A 19,988-nucleotide genomic window follows, 5' to 3' on the forward strand; every position below is an offset into this window, starting at 1 on the left:
TCAGATTCAGAGGTAGAAGAAGGACTACTGATGCTGTTGGATTCTGACCTCCCTACACTCAAAGTGGATTTCTGGAGCTACAGAACTCAAAATGGCGCGCTTAATTGTGTTAAAAATTAGACATCCAGGGCTTTCCAGCAATATATAATAGTCCATACTTTGGCCGAGTTTAGATGACGCAAAAGGGCATTGAACGCCAGTTCTACGCTGCAGTCTGGAGTTAAACGCCAGAAACACGTCACGAACCAAAGTTGAACGCCAGAAACACGTTACAACCTGGCGTTCCACTCCAGAAAGAGCCTCTGCACGTGTAACATTCAAGCTAAGCCCAAGCACACACCAAGTGGGCCCCGGAAGTGGATTTATGCATCAATTACTTACTTCTGTAAACCCTAGTAACTAGTTTAGTATAAATAGGACTTTTTACTATTGTATTAGTATCTTTTGATCATTTTTAGATCTCTAGACCTCCATGGGAGGCTGGCCACTCGTCCATGCTTACCCTATATTCACTTATGTATTTTTCAACGGTAGAGTTTCTACACCCCATAGATTAAGGTGTGGAGCTCTGCTGTTCCTCATGAATTAATGCAAAGTACTACTGTTTTTCTATTCAATTCAACTTATTCCGCTTCTAAGATATTCATTCGCACTTCAACATGAATGAGATGAACGTGACAATCATCATCATTCCCTATGAACGCGTGCCTGACAACCACTTCCGTTCTACCTTAGATTGAATGAGTATCTCTTGGATCTCTTAATCAGAATCTTCGTGGTATAAGCTAGATTGATGGCGGCATTCATGAGAATCCAGAAAGTCTAAACCTTGTCTGTGGTATTCCGAGTAGGATTCAGGGATTGAATGACTGTGACGAACTTCAAACTCGCGAGTGCTGGGCATAGTGACAGATGCAAAAGGATAGTAAATCCTATTCCAGTATGATCGAGAACCTACAGATGATTAGCCATGCAGTGACAGCGCATTGGACCATTTTCACAAGAGAGGATGGGATGCAGCCATTGACAACGGTGATGCCTCCAGATGATTAGCCATGCAGTGACAGCGCATCGGACCATTTTCACAGAGAGGATGAAAGGTAGCCATTGACAACGGTGATGCCCTTACATAAAGCTAGCCATGGAAAGGAGTAGGATTGATTGGATGAAGACAGCAGAAAAGTAGAGGTTCAGAGGAACGAACGCATCTCTATATGCTTATCTGAAATTCCCACCAATGAATTACATAAGTATTTCTATCTTTATTTTCTGTTTATTTATTATTAATATTCGAAAACTCCAAAACTATTTGATATCCGCCTGACTGAGATTTACAAGGTGACCATAGCTTGCTTCATACCAATAATCTCCGTGGGATCGACCCTTACTCACGTAAGGTTTTATTACTTGGACGACCCAGTGCACTTGCTAGTTAGTTGTGCGAAGTTGTGAAGTTATGTTTGGACCATGGTATTGTGCACCAGTTGTTGGCGCCATTGCCAGGGAGAGAATGAACAAATTTTACAACCTCAGAGTAACAATTTCGCATTATCACTTTGTCAGCCAAAGCTTGATTTCCCTCCTACTGGGTGGGAGTAGTGGTTTAAAAAAAAAGAGTCAATAATTCAAGGATATTTTGTCATGGCCAAAAAGCAAGATGTCTCAAATTATTTGGCTACCTTAGAAAGCTATTTAAGTAATTTCAATTCTGCATAAACTCTTTCTTTTGATAGAAGTGATTCTTTTGATGAAGTTGAATTACATAGGGATTTCAATTCAGTTTTTTCAATTCCTAGTACAAATTTGATTCCTCAAATCGAATTTAGGCCTAAATTAGGTTTTACTTCTTTTCCTATTCCTAGGAGTAATATTGTTAACCAATCTTGCGCCGATGTATCTCACCGTCCTTGTATTGAAAATGATTCGATTGCTAATTTGGTTGATAATAAAGTTTGTTTTTCCTCAAATGAGCTAATAGATTTATCTTTTGATTGTATTTACGATTTGGAACCTTTGAATTTTAAAAAGTATTCAATTAATGATGATAATATCGAAAGAGGTTTTGAGTCTCAAGATCTTCTTGAGGAAATTAATTTGGGATCTGGTGATGATGTTAGACCCACTTATATTTGTAAAAATATTGACAAGCAATTTCGAGCAGAATTAATCAATCTTTTAGTTAAGTAGAAAAATTGTTTTGCTTGGGATTATCAGGAGATGTCTAGACTTGATCGTTCTTTAGTAGAACACTGATTGGCTTTAAAGCCATTTTCTCAGCCAGTAAAACGGGCACCTCGATGCTTTGCACCTAAGGTCAATCTTAAGGTTAAAGAAGAAACTCAAAGATTGATTAAAGTAAAGTTTATTCGAATAGCTCGTTATGTTGATTGAGTGTCAAATATTGTACCAGTAATGAAGAAGAATGAGAAATTACGAGTATGCATTGCTTTTATAGATCTAAACAATGCTAATCCTAAAGATGAATATTTTATGCCTATAGCAGACATGTTAGTCGATTCTGCAGCAGGCAATGAAATTTTGATCATGGATGGTTATTCTGGATATAAACAAATCTTTATAGCCAAGGATGATGTGTTGAAAACTACTTTTCGATGTCCTGGGGCTTTAGGAACTTATGAATGAGTGGTGATGCCTTTTGGTTTGAAGAATGCTGGCACAATGTATCAACGTGTCATGAATACTATTTTTCATGAGTTTATCAAAAAATTTATGGAAGTATATATCGATGATATTATGGTTAAGTCAAACTCGATAGACCAGCATCTCAATCATTTGAGCCAAGCATTTGACACAATCTGCAAAAAAAGTTTAAAAATGAATCTTTTAAAATGTGCATTTGGGGTATCTACAGGAAACTTTTTGGATTTTGTAGTTCAAAAGAAAGGTATTGCTATTTATCAAAATAAAGCCAAGGCAATCTTGGAGTTGCCACTATCAATATCAAAGAAGGAGGTACAATCTTTCTTGAGAAAGGTTAATTTCTTTTGACGTTTTGTATCTAATCTTTCTAGTCAAACACGTGCTTTTTCATCTTTATTCAAACTTAAAGATGAGTCTCAGTATGAATGGATAGAGGAACATCAAAAGGCATTTGATTCGATTAAAGATTATTTGTCCAAAGCACCAATAATGGCAACCATTCGTTCCCATGAGTCATTGAAATTATATATTGCAGTATCGATGAATACTATTGGGTGTATGCTGGCTCAAGATGATGAGGAAGGTCATGAAAGGGCCATTTATTATTTAAGTCGAGTTATGTTTGATATTGAGACAAGATATTCTCCGATTGAGAAATTATGTCTTTCTCTTTATTATGCTTGCATGAAATTGAAATGTTATATGGTTGCAAAAAAGACTATAAAAGTGATTGCTCAAACGGATCTGATAAAGTATATGTTATCTTATCCCATGTTAAAAGGTCGATTAGGAAAGTGGATGATTGACTTAACGGAGTTCGATTTGTAATATGTGCCAGCTAAAGTTGTTAAAGTCAGGTCACTTTGTGGATCTTCTAATTGATAGATCGAATAATCCCAATTACCCAGGGACAAATATTATCGAGGTGAATTCTGATTGTTGGGAGATGTATTTTGATGGTTTGAAAGATAAAGATAGTGCTAGAGTCAGTATTTTGATTATTTTCCCAGAAGGTGTCCCATCAAAATTCTTGTTTGAGTTAAAATACCCATGTTCAAATAATATTGCTGAGTATGAAGCGTTGATTTTGGTTTAGAGTTTTTTATTCATAAAGGGGCACTGGATGTTCAATTTTTAGAGATTCTCAGTTGGTTTTAAAACAATTATCGAAAGAATTTAAATTTAATAACGAAAAGTTACAAAAGTATTTGTTGACAGCATGGAAATTATTAGTATCTTTTCGAAAAGTATCCTTGGTTCATATTCCAAGAATTCAAAATGAAGTTGGCAACGAGTTGGCTCAAATTATATCGAGATATAAAATACTTCTCGAAACTTTAGAAAAATTGACAAAGGTACGACAAATTTTGGTGCCTATTGAGGAAAGGGAAGTTTTAGTCATAGATGAGTGGGATGATGATGATTGGAGAAAACTAATTGTGGAATATCTAAGAAATCCTAAAGTCCGTATCGATCGGAAAGTTAAGATAAAAGCAATGAACTTTGTGGTGAGGGTGATGAGTTATATAAGAAAGGTAATGAAGGAAATCTTATGAGGTGTTTAAGTCAATCTGAAAAAGATATTCCCCTTGGAGAAGTTCATAAGGGTATATGTGGTGCCCATCAAGCTGAAGAGAAAATAAAATGGGTACTTCGACGTGATCGAGTATATTGGCCATCTATGGTGAAAGATAGTATTGATTATGCTAAAGCATGCTAAGAATGTCAGAAGCATGGAGTAATACAACAAATCCCTGCTTTTGAGATACATTCGATTATAAAGCCTTGGCCATTTAGGGGATGGGCATTGGATTTGATTAGAATGATCCATCCTCCTTCGTCAAAGAATCACAAGTTTATTTTAGTGGCTATCGATTATTATATGAAATGGGTCGAAGCTATTCCTTTGGTAGAAGTAGGTCAAAATGAGATCATTGATTTTATAGAACATATAATTCATCGATTCAGAATCCCTCAAACATTGAGTACTGATCAAGGTACTATGTTTATTGGCCAACGTGTTAAAACTTTTGTAGGCTTGCAGCATCAAGAAATATAACTATGGTGACTTTAACTCTATATTATGCGCAGGAAAATGGTCAAGTTGAAGCTGTAAATAAGATTCTGGTTAATTTGATTAAAAAGCAAAATGGTCAAAGACCTCGAACTTGGCATGAAACTATAAGCCAAGTATTATGGGCTTATCGAAATTAACCGAAAGGATCGACAAACATGTCTCCTTAAAAATTGGTTTATGATCACGATGCAGTTTTACCTTTAGAAATTAATCTCAATACCATAAGAATAATGAGACAAGATGAATTACCAATTGAGGATTATTAGAATGCAATGTTTGATGAATTAAACGATTTGGATAATGAATGTAACACCCTAACACACAGAGTTTTACACTTAAATCGTAAAACAAAGGTGGTGTGGTAGTACGACCTCTAAAATAAAATGTACATATGTATAATAGTCGAAAGAAGGTAGTATACTAAGAGCCTTGAAGAATAGGTAAAACAAAATCGTAAAATCAAAAGCACAACACTCAAGATTAAGGATTGCTTGCGTACGAAGAAAGCTAAAGATCATAAACATATATATATATATATATATATATATATATATATATATATATATATATATATATATATATATATATATATATATATATATATATATATATATATATATATATATAGAAAGTAATAACAGAGGGTCAAGAGTACAAAATAACAAGCTCCTAACTCAGCCTGCGAAGCTAAGGCTGGCCGGAGAATATTTACATACATATATACATAACCCACAATCCAAAATACATACATAAAGTCCTAGTTCTCCATACACCTCTAAGAGGTACAAAAGTAAAACAAGTATATACATGAGGAGAGTCTATACATATATAACAAAAGATCAAAAGTAAAGTCCCAAAATGACCACTTCGTTGTAGAACTCCAGACGCCTAGCGAGGTGCCTCTCGACCTGCATCTGAAAAATAACAATAACGTATGGGATGAGAACCGGGGGTTCTCAGCATAGTAAAGGTGCCACCTACATAAGATATAAGGTCTTGGAAATGCCAGAGGCAATCCTAGAACACCGACACTCATATTATAAAGCATAAAGGGTTAAACCAGAAACCGTAGATGGGTGGTCTTCTAAGGATTCCTAAACCTAACTAAAACTTAGCTAGAACACTAAATCTCTCCACCCTTCATCCGTTCCTCCATCTCCGGTGAATTTGCACAGACAGACAAGCATACAATGGCAAACACAGGTAGAATACAAGTAATACAGATAACAAGTATAACAGTTAGCATATTATAATCAATTAGGCATTCCCAATTAATGCATAAACAAGAAATTTAAACAATATGCACATGATGTATGCCTGTCCTATAGTTGATGAGTCTCATCTATCGGTTATCAAGCCAACCCGACAAGTCCGGCTGCTAAACCCTAGACTGTCCCCCGACGCGCATCCCCAAGAGTCTATGTTTGGTGTTTCTTATTTATATATAATTGCTCAATGGGAGAACCTTCCTAGGAATTTATAAGTGTCCGGTCACCTCTTACATCGTAGGGTCAACAGAGTATCGAGTATCAACTTGGAACACGTGGTGGCAAGCCACGGTACTTTACCTAGGAAAACTCGTATCTCAGATAAGATTGGCATACTCTTGGCATCTTCTATACTTCCTCACAAACTCTTGTGCATCCGACATGATGGAAGGCCAATAGTATCCAGATCTAACAAGCTTCCTGGCCAACGCCTTTCCCCCAATATGGTGGCCACAGCATCCTTCGTGAACTTCGCTCAAGACGTAGTCCATTTGGTCGGGCCGCAAGCACTTCAGCAGGGGTTGATTAAGCCCTTGTTTGTACAGCTGGCCCAGTATCACTACATACTTGGCCACCTCCTATTTTAGCGTTCTAGCACCCTTCTCGTCCTCAGGGAGCTCGCTGTCCTCCAAGAAATAGATGATCAGATCTATCCATGAGGAAGGGCTTAACGCTTATGTTACGTAGAGAGTTACCGACGGCTCCTTTACCAGCCCTTGAATCAAAGATTGGTTTTCCGTGCCTGGCTTTGTGCTTGCCATCTTCGATAGGAGGTCAGCTCTCGCATTTATTTCTCTCGGTACATGTTGAATCGTGACCTCTTCGAAATCTTCACACAACTTTTTCACCTTTTCCAAGTACTTATGAAGTAAGGAGTCCCTAGCGTGATATGTCCCGTTGCCCTGGGAGGTAACAATTTGGGAGTCACTGTTGACCTCGACTCGCGATGCTCTGACTTCTTTGGCTAGGAGTAAACCCCCTATCAAGGCTTTATATTCCACTTAGTTTTTGGAGACCGGGAAGTCGAACTTGAATGATTGATCATAAGTCATCCCAGCCGAGCTTTCGAGGATTATTTATTGGTGCACGAAACTGGCTCCGCACATTTTGCACAGATAGACTAGCAAGTATATCGGGTCGTCCAAATAATACCTCAGGTGAGTGAGAGTCGATCCCACGGAAATTGTTGGTTTGAGCAAGCAGTGGTTACCTTGCAAATCTTAGTTAGGCGGATAGAAATCATAGTTTGTCACGGAAAATGCATAAAACTGAATAAATAAATAAAATGTTACTAGATAGGTGTGAAATTAATAGTATGAGAACGGTTGAGGCTTCGGAGATGCTTTGTCTTCCGGATTAATTTTTCTTACTGTCTACTTCAATAACTTTCTGATTCATTCAATGGTAGCCGTAAGTGATTAACTCGTCCTCTCATCAAGTTAACCTCCTCCACTGCAGCAATCCACCATGTTGAAGTGACTCGTGTCCTCTCATCAAGCCACCTCTAGGTCTCTTACTACAGCAGAAGATGAAGCTCTAAGCAATCCACTCCCCTTCACGATCCTACTCAAGGTCACTACAAAAAATTTTAGTTAAAACGGCGGTTTTTTTGGGTATTTACGGCGGTTTGAACCGCCATTATAACCAAGAACGGCGGTTTTAGAAAACGACGTAATTCTGGGCGCCATTCTGGTTATTACGGCGGTTTTCAGAAAACCGCCATAATTCCCTGGGTTAAAACGGCGGTTTTTGAATAGGTTAAAACGGCGGTTCAAACCGCCGTTATTTTCAGGGTTAAAATGGCGGTTTTTGGATAGGTGAAAATGGCGGTTTGAACCTCCACTATTACCCTGACAGAGTGGTATTTTGGTTGGTTAAAACGGTAGTTCAAACCGCCGTTATTTCCAGTGTTAAAATGGCGGTTTTTGAATAGGTTAAAACGGCGGTTTGAACCGCCATTATTACCCTGACAGAGTGGCGTTTAGTTGGTTAAAACGGCAGTTCAAACCGCCATTATTTCCAGGGTTAAAATGACAGTTTTTGAATAGGTTAAAACGGCGGTTTGAACTGCCATTATTACCCTGATATAGTGGCATTTTGGTTGGTTAAAACGGCACTTTTGAACTGCCATTTTTACCCTAACAATGACATTTTTATCGTTTAAAAAAATAATTTTTACCGTCATTTTTATCGCGTTAAATAGATAATTTTGTGATTAAAATTTCACAATAGCAAAAAATTATAATCCATAAATGAAATATTATATAACTCATAAACAAAATATTAATATAATATATAATTTTTTATTATTGAAAATCAAAAGTAATAACATCACAATAAATTTGTGTAGATCAAATTAAATAATGCAGATTATGGATCCAGAAACACATTATTCAAATTTATTACTTCTTGCGAAAAGTCTGCAACTCCTTTCCTCTCGGGACATTTAAAGCCCATGAAGGCGAAAAATTCGAGAACATGTTTATGGGGACCTTGATATACAATGTGGCCATCAGAGAGTAGAATAACGTCATCAAAAAGATTGTAAGTCTCTGATGCTGGTTGAAGGAGTGAGACAACGGCAGTTCCTTTAAGAGAGTGGATGAGATGCTTTAGTGAGTTCACAATTCGAAAAAGTTGTTGAGCTATCTAAACCAGTAGATATTTCATCCATGAAAAGAGCTCTAGCTGATCCAACCAGCACTTCTCCTATATTTGTATATATACAATTTTTCTAAAATTAGATTCTTGTTTGTGATAAATTAGACATTAATGATTGAAATCTAGCTTGTTCTTGTTTTACCTGTTGTAAGAAGTTTTCTTTGCCCACCAGAAATACCTCTTAGCATTGCATTTCCTACAATAGTATCAGCACATACTTCTAGTCCCAAAACCTGAAAACATGAATTAAAACAATCAAAAAATAAACACAAAATGACTTCATGATTACCAGAGAAAACCTTACAGTGAAATCTTCATGCCAAGAACACTTTGGGTTCTTTCAACCATCTTTATCAGAAAATGAACTTCAAGAAAACAAGTTTTTTTTTTATTTTTCTTTACATGGTAAAATAATTCTCAATTCATGTGATCTTATTATTTCATGTTTCAAAACCAATTAACAGAATCAGTAACTGGGTCCATACTCAGAATTGCACTTCAACACAAAAAGATGTACAAACCTTCTTCCCCTTCTTTTTCTCTGAAATGCCACCTAAAACCATGCATGGCTGCACAGCATCAATCTGGGAACAAAGAAAACTTAGAAGGCATTCAATGAAAGTGGCTTTATATTCTGAACGATGTTTCTAACTTTTCAGTGAAATTTATTAACCATATTCACTTACAACATCAAGGTCCCAAATTTTTATTGACAGTTCCATTGAACTAACAGCTAAAGAAGTTTCCTGCAATGACAATGAAATAATAATGAGATAGAAAGTAGAGGAAGCATAAGGGGATCAAGTCAAATTTGAGCATGCAAATGAAGGCTAGAATTTAGAACTTTTATTAGCAAAGGAATGTAAAATAAGGCCTAAAGTCATCATGAACGTGTTATAATAATTATCTTTGATATATATATATATATAAATATGTGGATTTTATCGGCTAATGTCTATCCACTAACAAAGATTTTCCTTGTAATTACAAATAAACAATAATATTGCTAGATTAGGGTTTAATTAATTTAGAAGCTCGATGAAATTGGTGTTTCTGTGGATAAGAGACAAGATTGATATGCATTCCATTGAGACAACAGTAGTACGATAAATGTTGCTAATAAAAACTTCTTCGGTCAAAGGCAATCTATTAGTAAAGGATTGAAATCTTGGATAACAAAGACTAGGCAATTTAAAAATAATATTAACAACTGCCATAGACCACTGAAGGATAATATTCGAACAAAATAGATAACACACTTTAAGCCCAATATGAATACTCTGATAAACTTTGTGTTGGTTTTGATACCTCAACTCCTAAGGTAAATAAAAAGATGCAAATTAACACAGAACACAATGAGATAGAGCTAGCTAGCTAACCATAATTCTTCATCTTCGTCATCGTGGTACTTGTCTTATCTGAAAATTCTTCAAATACTGCATAAAACACATTCAAAACTATTGGATTGTGATATTATCATGCTTGTTTTGACAGAAAATTATATGCCTTAAGAAAGATAGACACAAGAGAATACTAATCCATTATTGCCTACTTTTGAAGTGTACCTGAGATAAGGCTATAAACAGTATTAGCATGGGAATTCCAATTTCAACGCAGCTCCCAACCTAACACAAATAGTTCAGATTCAGAATAATATACTAAACCATATTAGTGATGAGAAAATAATTGTGAATTTCACTATTAATAATGCAGTAAGTGGGGCTGGTGTTATATGTACCACAAGGAATCCTCTGTCAAATAGTCCAAAACCAACTAATGCATTGAGAAACCTGAAGATCATGGAGCTTGACTCTAGCAGCAACGGAAACCAATAGCTTGTTCTTTTGTGAGAAGCGGGTTCAATTTCAAGACCACATCCTTGATTGCAGCAACACAAGGAGAAAATGGAGTGAAAATGCAGTAATACTTTCATTTATCATTTCAACACAAGCTGCTAATTGAATTCATGCCTCTTCCACCAGCTAAGTAATAATGAAAAAAAAAGTGAGAAGCCCCAATCTCTTTTATAATACTTTCATTTATCATTTCTTTTATAATAATAAAAAAAATCTGAAACAAGTCATCATATGAGATACATATAGTATTTATTAAGTACTAGTATTGAACAAATTCATATCGTGAACTTGAAATCTCTTTCAAGTATAGCAAATGCGCTGAACATCAAGATGGTAAACTGTAAATGCAAGCTAAGGCTTAATTATTAGCTTGGTTAATTAGATTATTAATAACTTCTAATATATAATCCATTAGTAAATAATCTAGAGATATTATTTAACTTAGTATTTTTATATTGTACGAACTAGGGTGCTTGACTATTTTAGTGGGGCTAATCAAATGTACTACTAATAATAATGTAGCATTTAGCTTTAGTATCTTCTTAAATCTTAAGTAGTCATGTACCTTTCTTTGATCTAAATTTTATATAATATGTTTCATCTACGAACAACTTAAACAATTAACAAAGACGCCATAAAACAAGTGCCACCAATCACATAGCCCTTCTTTTTTAATAGCAAAATTTAATCAGTGCACTTTAATTTAATACTGAGACATGTAGCGTTTATTTTTATATTTTTCCATATATAATAGAATAAGATTTTATACATGCGATATTTTGGCACTTTCTTAGAAGCACCAACTACTACTACTCTGTATCATGATGCATATGAATCTAGTTTTAATCACTCAGAATCATCATAATATAAATCAGATGAGCATAGAATATAACTGATTCCATGGAAAACAGAATAGAATAAACATACCTTGGGTGATACTGCTTCAAGTTATTTTCTCCCATACAAGTAATTTTGCTAGATACTGCTTCTCGGCAGTCATGGTGTTCACACTTCCGGTGGTTGGACTATCGTCCATCTACAAAAAAGAAATCCGCCAATTGCCAAAAGCAAAAAAGTAAAACACCACACCATGGTAGACTATCAAATACAATGAATTGATTAGTAAATTACGTTGTGCAGAAAAGGAGTGTCAACAAACAAGAATGTTGAAAAGGAGCATTAAGCAAGACAGAATAAATGCTGTGATAAAAGGTATGAAGAGGAAACTATAATTTCATTACGATATGAAAAGTGTAAAACACACTTACCATGAATTAAAGGAAACCTGTAAGTATGCTGCATTCATATTCCATAAATTGGAAATATCAGTACAGAGCTACAAAGTAATAATCTACATAAACTAATTCTCTCATGTGCCAATTGCTTAACGAAGACGTATAAATAATTGTAAAAGTAAAAGATAAATATAAAAAAACCAAACCAAAGCACAGAGGAATTTCATCATGCTATTCATGTTTCATAGTTTACATGGATAATTCAACAACGCTAATAACTGATATGCTAACATAGAGTTGCTTTCACTCTGGAGTCAGACCAACAACCCCTGAAAACAAGGAAGCAAAAGACACAAACATCAAGTTTATGATACAGATATATTGAAGCATAAGTACTGTGAACATTGTGAAATTAAAAGAGCACTGATTAAGGATTAAAAAAAAAAGGAAGCTTCATGCTGGAGATGTGAAATAGATAAGTTTTCAATGCATTGGAAAAAGGCAAAAAAAGAAAAAACTTCTGAAAATATACTCTTTTTAGTATCTTTAACTAGTACTCTTAGAACATTGGAAACACTGGTCAGCAAAACCAGAACAGATGTTTTTTAAATATGCAAGTGAACAGCACTGGTTAATTTGCTACTCAGATATAGTGAACAGCACTGGTTAATTTGCTACTCAGATATCTTCCTTCCTACATTTCATTGCTCAACCAACAAAAAGCATATGAATATTTACGAAAAATAGAAAATTATTAGTATTTTCCCATGCTATCATACATACCATTTACAGATGCCTCAGAAAGAAACTCAGAATTCAAGCTTGATAATGCTGTAAGAACTAATGGATGGGTACTGAGAACAGATCCGGGAATCCTGAAACGAACAAAAATTTAAAGAGAAATAGTAAAGCCAATGGAAAAAGAAACACATAAACCAAGATAATAAAGTTGTAATATTCAAATTAAATACATATCTCCCCCATATTCTTCATTAACTTTATAAACCCTTCCTGAAATTATATAGCATTTGTGGAATGCATCTATGCTTTCCATCAGTTTCACTTGACAAGTCTGTTTCCTATAAGTTGAGATACTCATTCCATTCAACATTCTTTTGTTTAAAAGCCAACTGTCAATTATATATTTGTGATTTTAAAAAACCCAAATATATACATATAGTTGAGAACACTATAGATCGCCCAAAAAAAATTAACTAAATGCTTGACAGTAAAGCACACTCATCTGACAAGCTTCCTCCAATATGCTACACAATTCAGATGATTCATTTATACAAAACAGTTCTTGAATAATTAATCTTGATCAGAATAATATATTAATACATTCAATAAAAACAACTTAGCCAAACACTCCAATATGCAAAGAGGTAGAAAAAAATTAGTACCCATGCTTTAGGCGAAGCCACGAAGCAAACGCTTCAAGAACCTGAATGATAACCAAGAAAAAATACTATCCGACAAGGCAGCAACTTTGAAAATTATAACAACTTGTCACTTAGTAACTCAAACTTTAGGCATTTGTCTCATTAATAAAATGAAGAGATGACACATAATCACACATATCATACTATGACCTCTGGCAAAACTGTTAGTAACTCCAAGAATCCTGGTATATATTCCGGATGAGAATCCATCTCGTCCCTAAGCCATTTCACTATACCACCATCTCCCCAATCTTCAGCAGGCACATGCACAGCCAATGCAGCCACAGCAATGCTAATCTACACATTAAAAAGATTTGAAGAATACATTTGGTTACCCTAAACTTCCATTTAAATATATTCAAATGATAATAAAAATAACTGTAAGAAAAGATAGAACGGTGCAAAGGACTTCTAGATGAACCTGAGTTCTGACTTTTGGATGACCCTTGTGGAACTTTTTTAGCAAGTTCTGTGTTCAAAACAACAATGAAAATAAAGCCTTAGCAAATTCATTATTTATTGTACATACTAACGCATCTGAATTGTCATAGCTGACAGACATCAAAAGATCAAATTATAATAGTGTCCTTATGTACCGATTTTGTATAATGTATTATATTATCTTTTATGTACTTTATTAGCTATGTAGAATTGATTTTCCATAAGATCCAATTACATTCTTGCAATTATATTAGTACATGCATATAGAAAGCAAATCAGGCAAGTGTTTCAACTTTCAATTACTAAATCAAAGATCAAAACATAACATAAGATCTCCTACTTCAGCAAACAAAAATGCTCAGAAGCAATTATCCGCCTAATTTTATATTGAACAGATTTTCTATAATCACAAATTTTAATATTTTCAAAATATTTTTAAGCTAATAAGGCATTCTGGTTAGATTTTTGAGTGAAAAAATCTAAGAGCAATTATAGAAGATCTAACTGGAATTGTGATGATCCTATGCCTTCAGTAATACTGATATTATATATCTAAGAGCAATTATACAGAGAGGTTAATCTAACATTAGAAAATTTTATCAAAAGCCTAGAAATCAAGGAAATTAGATTCTTAATTTGACAGTAAGCAAAAGCAAACAACAATTGATATTAAATTAGGAATTTAAAAACCCTAACTTTCAGAAAAAAAGTGAACAGAAGAAAGGAAGACCTAATGTGGCGCTGGCGGATCAGAACCTGGCGTGGTGGATTGACTTGGCCATGCTAGGATCAGAAAAAAGCATACCTCCCTCAATCCCTTCTTTCTCCCAACAAACAGAACCTAGCTTTCTACCAAAAGGAATTCAACTTTCACCTTCTCAACCAAAAGGAATTAAACTTTTACCTCTCAACCAAAAGGCAATTTATTTCATCGATTGCAGATACTTCGTTTACTTCAGAACAATCATGGCCTAATAACTAACGTGTTGCAGAAACAAAATTTTTTATTAGAACTTATGTATAATAGGTTAAAAAAGGGCGAAGGAGGAGGATGCTTCGAAACGAACCTTTTCCAGAGATCACGTTGAGATTTGGCGGCGATGGAGCGCCAGAATCGATCCATCTGGACGCATAGGGATTGGATCTGAGAGATGTCGTTGGAGAGGGAGAAAGAGAGATCGGAGGAGGCGGAGTAGTCGAGGCGCTCAAGGCGTTCCATGCCGTCGCGTGTATTCAGGAGGAGCTTCTTCGCGCCTTGGTAAACATCCGATAGCGTTGCTCCACCGCCTTCCATGGTGGCGCTCAGTGGTGGTGGTGACTGTGATGGTTTTTTCGGAGCTCCGAGGAGAAGAAGCTAAACGTCAGAGAAAGAGAGAGAGAGACTCTGTGAATTGATGAAACGTAGAAATCGGAGCTCCGACGAATGCTGACAAATCTTCAGATCGAAGCCAAATCGTAGAAGCTCAATGAAGGCAGTGACAACGGTGTTGCTTGCAGCAACGAGGAGATGAGCTGCAACAAGGGGATGAGCGACAGCGAGGATTTGAATGACAAATCAGTGGAAGATGAACAAAGGCAAGAAATTAGGGTTCGCCAGTGTCATTGTCTTCACTTTCTCATATGCAACAATACTAATTACACTCTCATATGCAACATCACTCAAATTAAAAGAAAAATTATGGCGGTTCCAAACGCCACAATCAACAAAAAAGCCATGAGCATTACGGCATAAATTAGAACCACTGAAAATAACAAACATAATGGCAGTTTTATTAACCCGCCATAAAACTAGTGCCATTTTTACTAACTTTTTTTGTAGTGGGTGCCACAGACAAGGCAGATCTTCCAGATCGAAAAGTGTTACTTCTCTGACTCTAGCCTTAACGCCACAGAGACCTCACTTACCCACGGTCAACGGGATTTCATGTCACGTATCCAAAGTTGCCCAGGTACTCTATTGGAATCCGGAATGCAATCTCTAGCTTTGGTTCAACGCTATCCGGGTCAGGACTCGCACGGAACCCATGTAGAACAAGGGTGATTGTCACTGGTCACCCTCAATTCATGAGATGAAGAACAAGAATGCATAAAGGAATAGAATCAGACATATTGAACTAAAACAATAATATTATTTATCCATGAAACTCAGCAGAGCTCCTAACCTTAACCTTAGGAGGTTAGTAACTCATACTGTACAATAGTAGTGAAGTATTCGATTGGGGGGGGAGAAGATCCAAAGTTAGGGTGATCTCCTCCTATATATACTAATATCCTAACTAAGAATTACAGAAATAAGATAAACTAAGTTGATAATGCGAAAATCCACTTCTGGGACCAACTTGGTGAGTGTTTGGGATGAGCTTGAGTGAAATCCACGAGATAGTACACCTTAGGGGCATTAAACGCTGGCTTGGGACTCTCTTTTGGGTGTTGGACGCCAGCTGCTCCCTTGTGGGCGTTGAACTCCAGGAATAGGGTAGGTGGCTGGCGCTGAACGCCAGTTTTGGGCCTTCATTTCCAAAGCAAAGTATGAACTATTATATATTTCTGGAAATTCCTGGATGTTAGCTTTTCATAGCCGTTGAGAGCACGCCGTTTAGACTTCTGTAACTCCAGAAAAGCTCCTTCGAGTGCACGGAGGTCAGATCCTGACAGCATCTGCAGTCCTTTCTCCGTCTCTAAATCAGACTTTTGCTCAAGCTCCTCAATTTCAGCCAGAAAATACCTGAAATCACCATAAAACACACAAACTCAAAGTAGAATAAAAAAATATGAATTTTTCACTAAAACCTATGAAAATATAATAAAAATTAAACAAAACATAATGAAAACTACATAAAAATGACGCCAAAAAGCGTATAAAATATCCGCTCATCAAAACACCAAACATAAACTGTTGCTTGTCCCCAAGCAACCAAAAACAAAGTAGGATAAAAAGAAGAGAAGGATACAATAAATCTCAGAGTTCTTAATGAAGCTCAATTTCGATTAGATGAGCGGGACTAGCAGCTTTTTGCTTCTGAATAATTTTGGCATCTCACTTTCCATTGAAGCTCAGAATGATTAGCATCTTTAGGAATTCAGAATCCAAATGATATTATTGACTCTCCTAGTTCAGTTCTTTTTTATTCTTGAACACCGCTTCCTTAGAGTCTTGGCCGTGACCCTAAGCACTTTGTCTTTCAGTATTACCACTGGATACATAAATGCCACAGACACTTAACTTGGTGAACCCCTTAGGATTGTGATTCAGCTTTGCTAGAATCCCCAGCTAATGGTGTCCAGAGTTCTTAAGCACACTCTTTTTGCTTTGGATCACGACTTTAACTGCTCAGTCTCAAGCTTTTCACTTGACACCTTCACACCACAAGCATATAGTTAGGGAAGCAGCTCATTTGAACTGTTTAGGCTAAGATATTATCTTTTTGGCCCTCCTAACCATTGATGCTCAAAGCCTTGGATCCTTGCTCTTGTCTTTTGGTTTCAAGAGCTATTGGCTTTTTCTGCTTGCTTTTTTTTTCCGCAACTTTTTTTTGCTTTTTGCTGCTTTTTCTTGCTTCAAGAATCAATTTTTGCATTTTTCAGATTAACAATAATACTTCACTTTTATCATCATTCTTTCAAGAGCAAACATTCTAAACTCCAACATCAAATATGCACTGTTCATTCACGCATTCAGAAAATAAAAGCAATGCCACCACATCAAATAATTGAACTATTCTTATTATATAACTCGAGTTCATGAATCTTACTTCTCTTTTTCAATTAAAATTTTATTTTCAGCAAGGTGAGAGATGCATGGAATAATTCATAGCTTTAAGACATAAGGATGATCATGCACTAGAAATAGATAATAAAACAAAATACATGAAAAACAGAAAAATAACATAAGCAAAGGGAATTAAGGGAACGAATCCACCTTAGTGATGGCGGCTACTACTCCTTCTAGAGGATCCAATGGAGTGCTTAATTTCTTCTATGTCACGCCCCTGCCTCTGTTGTTCTTCCTTCATAACTCTTTAATCTTCTCTCATGGCCCTTTGGTATTCTCTTATTTCATGGAAGATGGTGGAATGCTCTTGATGTCCCATCCTCAACTGATCAATGTTGGAGCTTAGTTCTCTTAGAGAAGTGTACAATTGCTCCCAGTAGCCTTGGGGAGGAAAATGCATCACTTGAGGCATCTCAGAGATTTCTTGTTGAGGCAGCTCCACATGCTCTTGTTGAGGTGTATGTGTAGGCTCTCTAGTTTTCTCCATCCTTCTTTTAGTGATGGGCTTGTCCTCTTCAATGGAGATGTCTCCTTCTATGACAATTCTAGCTGAATTGCATAGATGACAGATAAAGTGGGAAAACACTAACCTTGATAAGATGGAAGGCCTTTCAGCTTTCTTGTACAACTCTTGAGGTATTACCTCATGTACCTCCACCTCACTTCTAGTCATGATGCAATGAATCATAATGGCTCTGTCAATAGTCACTACTGACCGACTGCTAGTAGGAATGATAGAGCATTGGATGAATTCCAGTTATCCTCTAGCTACAGGCTTGAGGTCAAGCCTTCTCAGTTGGATAGGCTTGCCTTGAGTATCCCTCTTCCATTGAGCTCCTTCCATATAAATGTCTGAAAGGACTTGGTCCAGCCTTTGATCAAAATTGACTCTCCTAGTGTAAGGATGTAGGTCTCCTTACATCATTGGCAAGTGGAGCGCCAACCTTACACTCTCTGGGCTGAAATCCAAGGGTCACCATCGGACCATGGTGCTCCAATTTTTGGGATGTGGGTTCACGCTAGTGTCATGGTTATAGTGACCCATGTATTAGCATAGAAATCTTGCACCATCAAGATTCTAACTTCCGGAATCATATTGGTTAGGAATTTCTAACCTCTCCTCCGGATTTCTCTTCGGATCTCTGGGTACTCATTCTTTTTTAGCTTAAATAGGACTTCAGGAATCACCTTCTTCTTTGCCACTACTTCATAGAAGTGGTCTTGATGAGCTTTGGTGATGAATCTCTCCATCTCCTAAAATTCGAAGGTGGAAGCAACTGCTTTTCCTTTCCTCTTTCTAGAGGATTCTCCGACTTTGGGTGCCATAAGTGTGAATGGAAAACCAAAAGTAAGGCTTTTCCAACACCAAACTTAAAAGTTTTGCTCATCCTCGAGCAAAATATGAAGAAAAGAGTAGAAGATGAAGATAATAGGTGAAGAAAGAGGGGGATAGTGGTTCGGCCAAGTGAGGCTTAAGTGTATGAATGGTGTGTGTATAAAAGGTAGGAAGAAGGGGGTATTTATAGGGGTGGGATAGGGTAGAGTTCGAATGAATGGGTGGGAATTGGGTGGGAAATTTTGAATTTGAAGTGGGTGGGGGTTGGTGGGAGTTATGATGGTTTTGGGAAGAGATATGAATGTGATTGGGTTAGGGTTTATAGAAAAGAGTATGTGGGGAAGAGTGAAATTAAGAGAGAGAAGAAGGTGGAGTAGGTGGAGATTCTGTGGGACCCACTGATCCTGAGAGGCTAGGGAATTCGACTTCCCTGCCCCATTGTGGGCGTTGAATACCCAGCTCCTGCTTCTGGCTGGCGTTCAACGCCAGCTTCAGGTTGCTCCTCATGGGCGTTGAACGCCCACTCTGGCCTCCTTGTCTGGCATTCAACACCAGCAAGGTGCTTGCTCCAGGGTGTTCTGTTCCCAGCTCTAACTGTTTCTATTTTTGTTCTAGCTACTGCACATGATCACAAACTTAAACAAATATGAAAATTAAAGTTAAATAACTTAAATAAACTTAATGAAAAATAGAAATAACTTTAATTATGGTTGGTTTGCCTCCCAACAAGCGCTTCTTTAACGTTACTAGCTTGACGGTTAGCTCCTTACGGAGGTGAATAGGGGCTCAGAATTTCGCCCCTTATAGTGAATTTCTTGCCTGTGCTCTCATGGATGAGCTCCACATGCTCTTGAGACAGGATCTTGTTCACTGTGTGTGGAATGACTGGGTTGTCAGTGAAGGCAACTCTCATACTAGGTGAGAGGTCCTCAATGGGGATTTTCTTATCCCTCCACCCTTTAGGTACTTTCTTCTTAGTACATTTATTCTCAGTGCTTGATGATGGCTTCCCAACACCAAACTTAGAATTGGTGCTGGGGGCTCTGTATAACTTTGCACTGAAAGAGGGGGTTGGAACACTAAGTGTTGCACAACTGTCTCTCTTTTGTCAGAGGGAGAGTTAGGGCTAGGCATCTTGAATAAGATGTGGTCCTCCCATAGCTGTAGAATCAGCTCTCCCTTTGCTACATCAATTATGGCATTGGCAGTGGCTAGAAAGGATCTTCCAAGAATGATTAA

General features: G+C 36.8%; 1 protein-coding gene across 10 annotated transcripts; it reads right to left on the reverse strand.

Moving 5' to 3' along the window:
- Nucleotides 1-8,289: 8,289 nt before the first annotated feature.
- LOC112766034 (ABC transporter G family member 36-like) lies at nt 8,290-15,511 on the reverse strand. 10 transcript variants are annotated; one of them, XM_072223543.1, is made up of 15 exons: nt 14,709-15,415; nt 14,372-14,619; nt 13,622-13,669; nt 13,162-13,497; nt 12,542-12,633; nt 12,012-12,087; nt 11,792-11,819; nt 11,451-11,559; nt 10,406-10,545; nt 10,233-10,292; nt 10,047-10,103; nt 9,354-9,413; nt 9,189-9,251; nt 8,810-8,900; nt 8,290-8,715 (listed from the first exon to the last, which is right to left on the reverse strand). In XM_072223543.1, exons 11-15 carry the CDS (start codon nt 10,047-10,049, stop codon nt 8,597-8,599), a joined length of 336 nt encoding a protein of 111 aa, XP_072079644.1. In that variant the 5' UTR covers nt 10,050-10,103; nt 10,233-10,292; nt 10,406-10,545; nt 11,451-11,559; nt 11,792-11,819; nt 12,012-12,087; nt 12,542-12,633; nt 13,162-13,497; nt 13,622-13,669; nt 14,372-14,619; nt 14,709-15,415; the 3' UTR covers nt 8,290-8,596. The 10 variants fall into 10 exon arrangements, with proteins under 10 accessions (XP_072079644.1, XP_072079647.1, XP_072079646.1 ...); XM_072223546.1 differs by having other exon boundaries at nt 10,406-10,649; XM_072223545.1 differs by having other exon boundaries at nt 14,372-14,490; nt 14,709-15,400.
- Nucleotides 15,512-19,988: the final 4,477 nt, after the last annotated feature.

Source organism: Arachis hypogaea, chromosome 17 (genome assembly GCF_003086295.3).
Source record: "Arachis hypogaea cultivar Tifrunner chromosome 17, arahy.Tifrunner.gnm2.J5K5, whole genome shotgun sequence".
Classification (NCBI taxonomy): domain Eukaryota; kingdom Viridiplantae; phylum Streptophyta; class Magnoliopsida; order Fabales; family Fabaceae; genus Arachis; species Arachis hypogaea.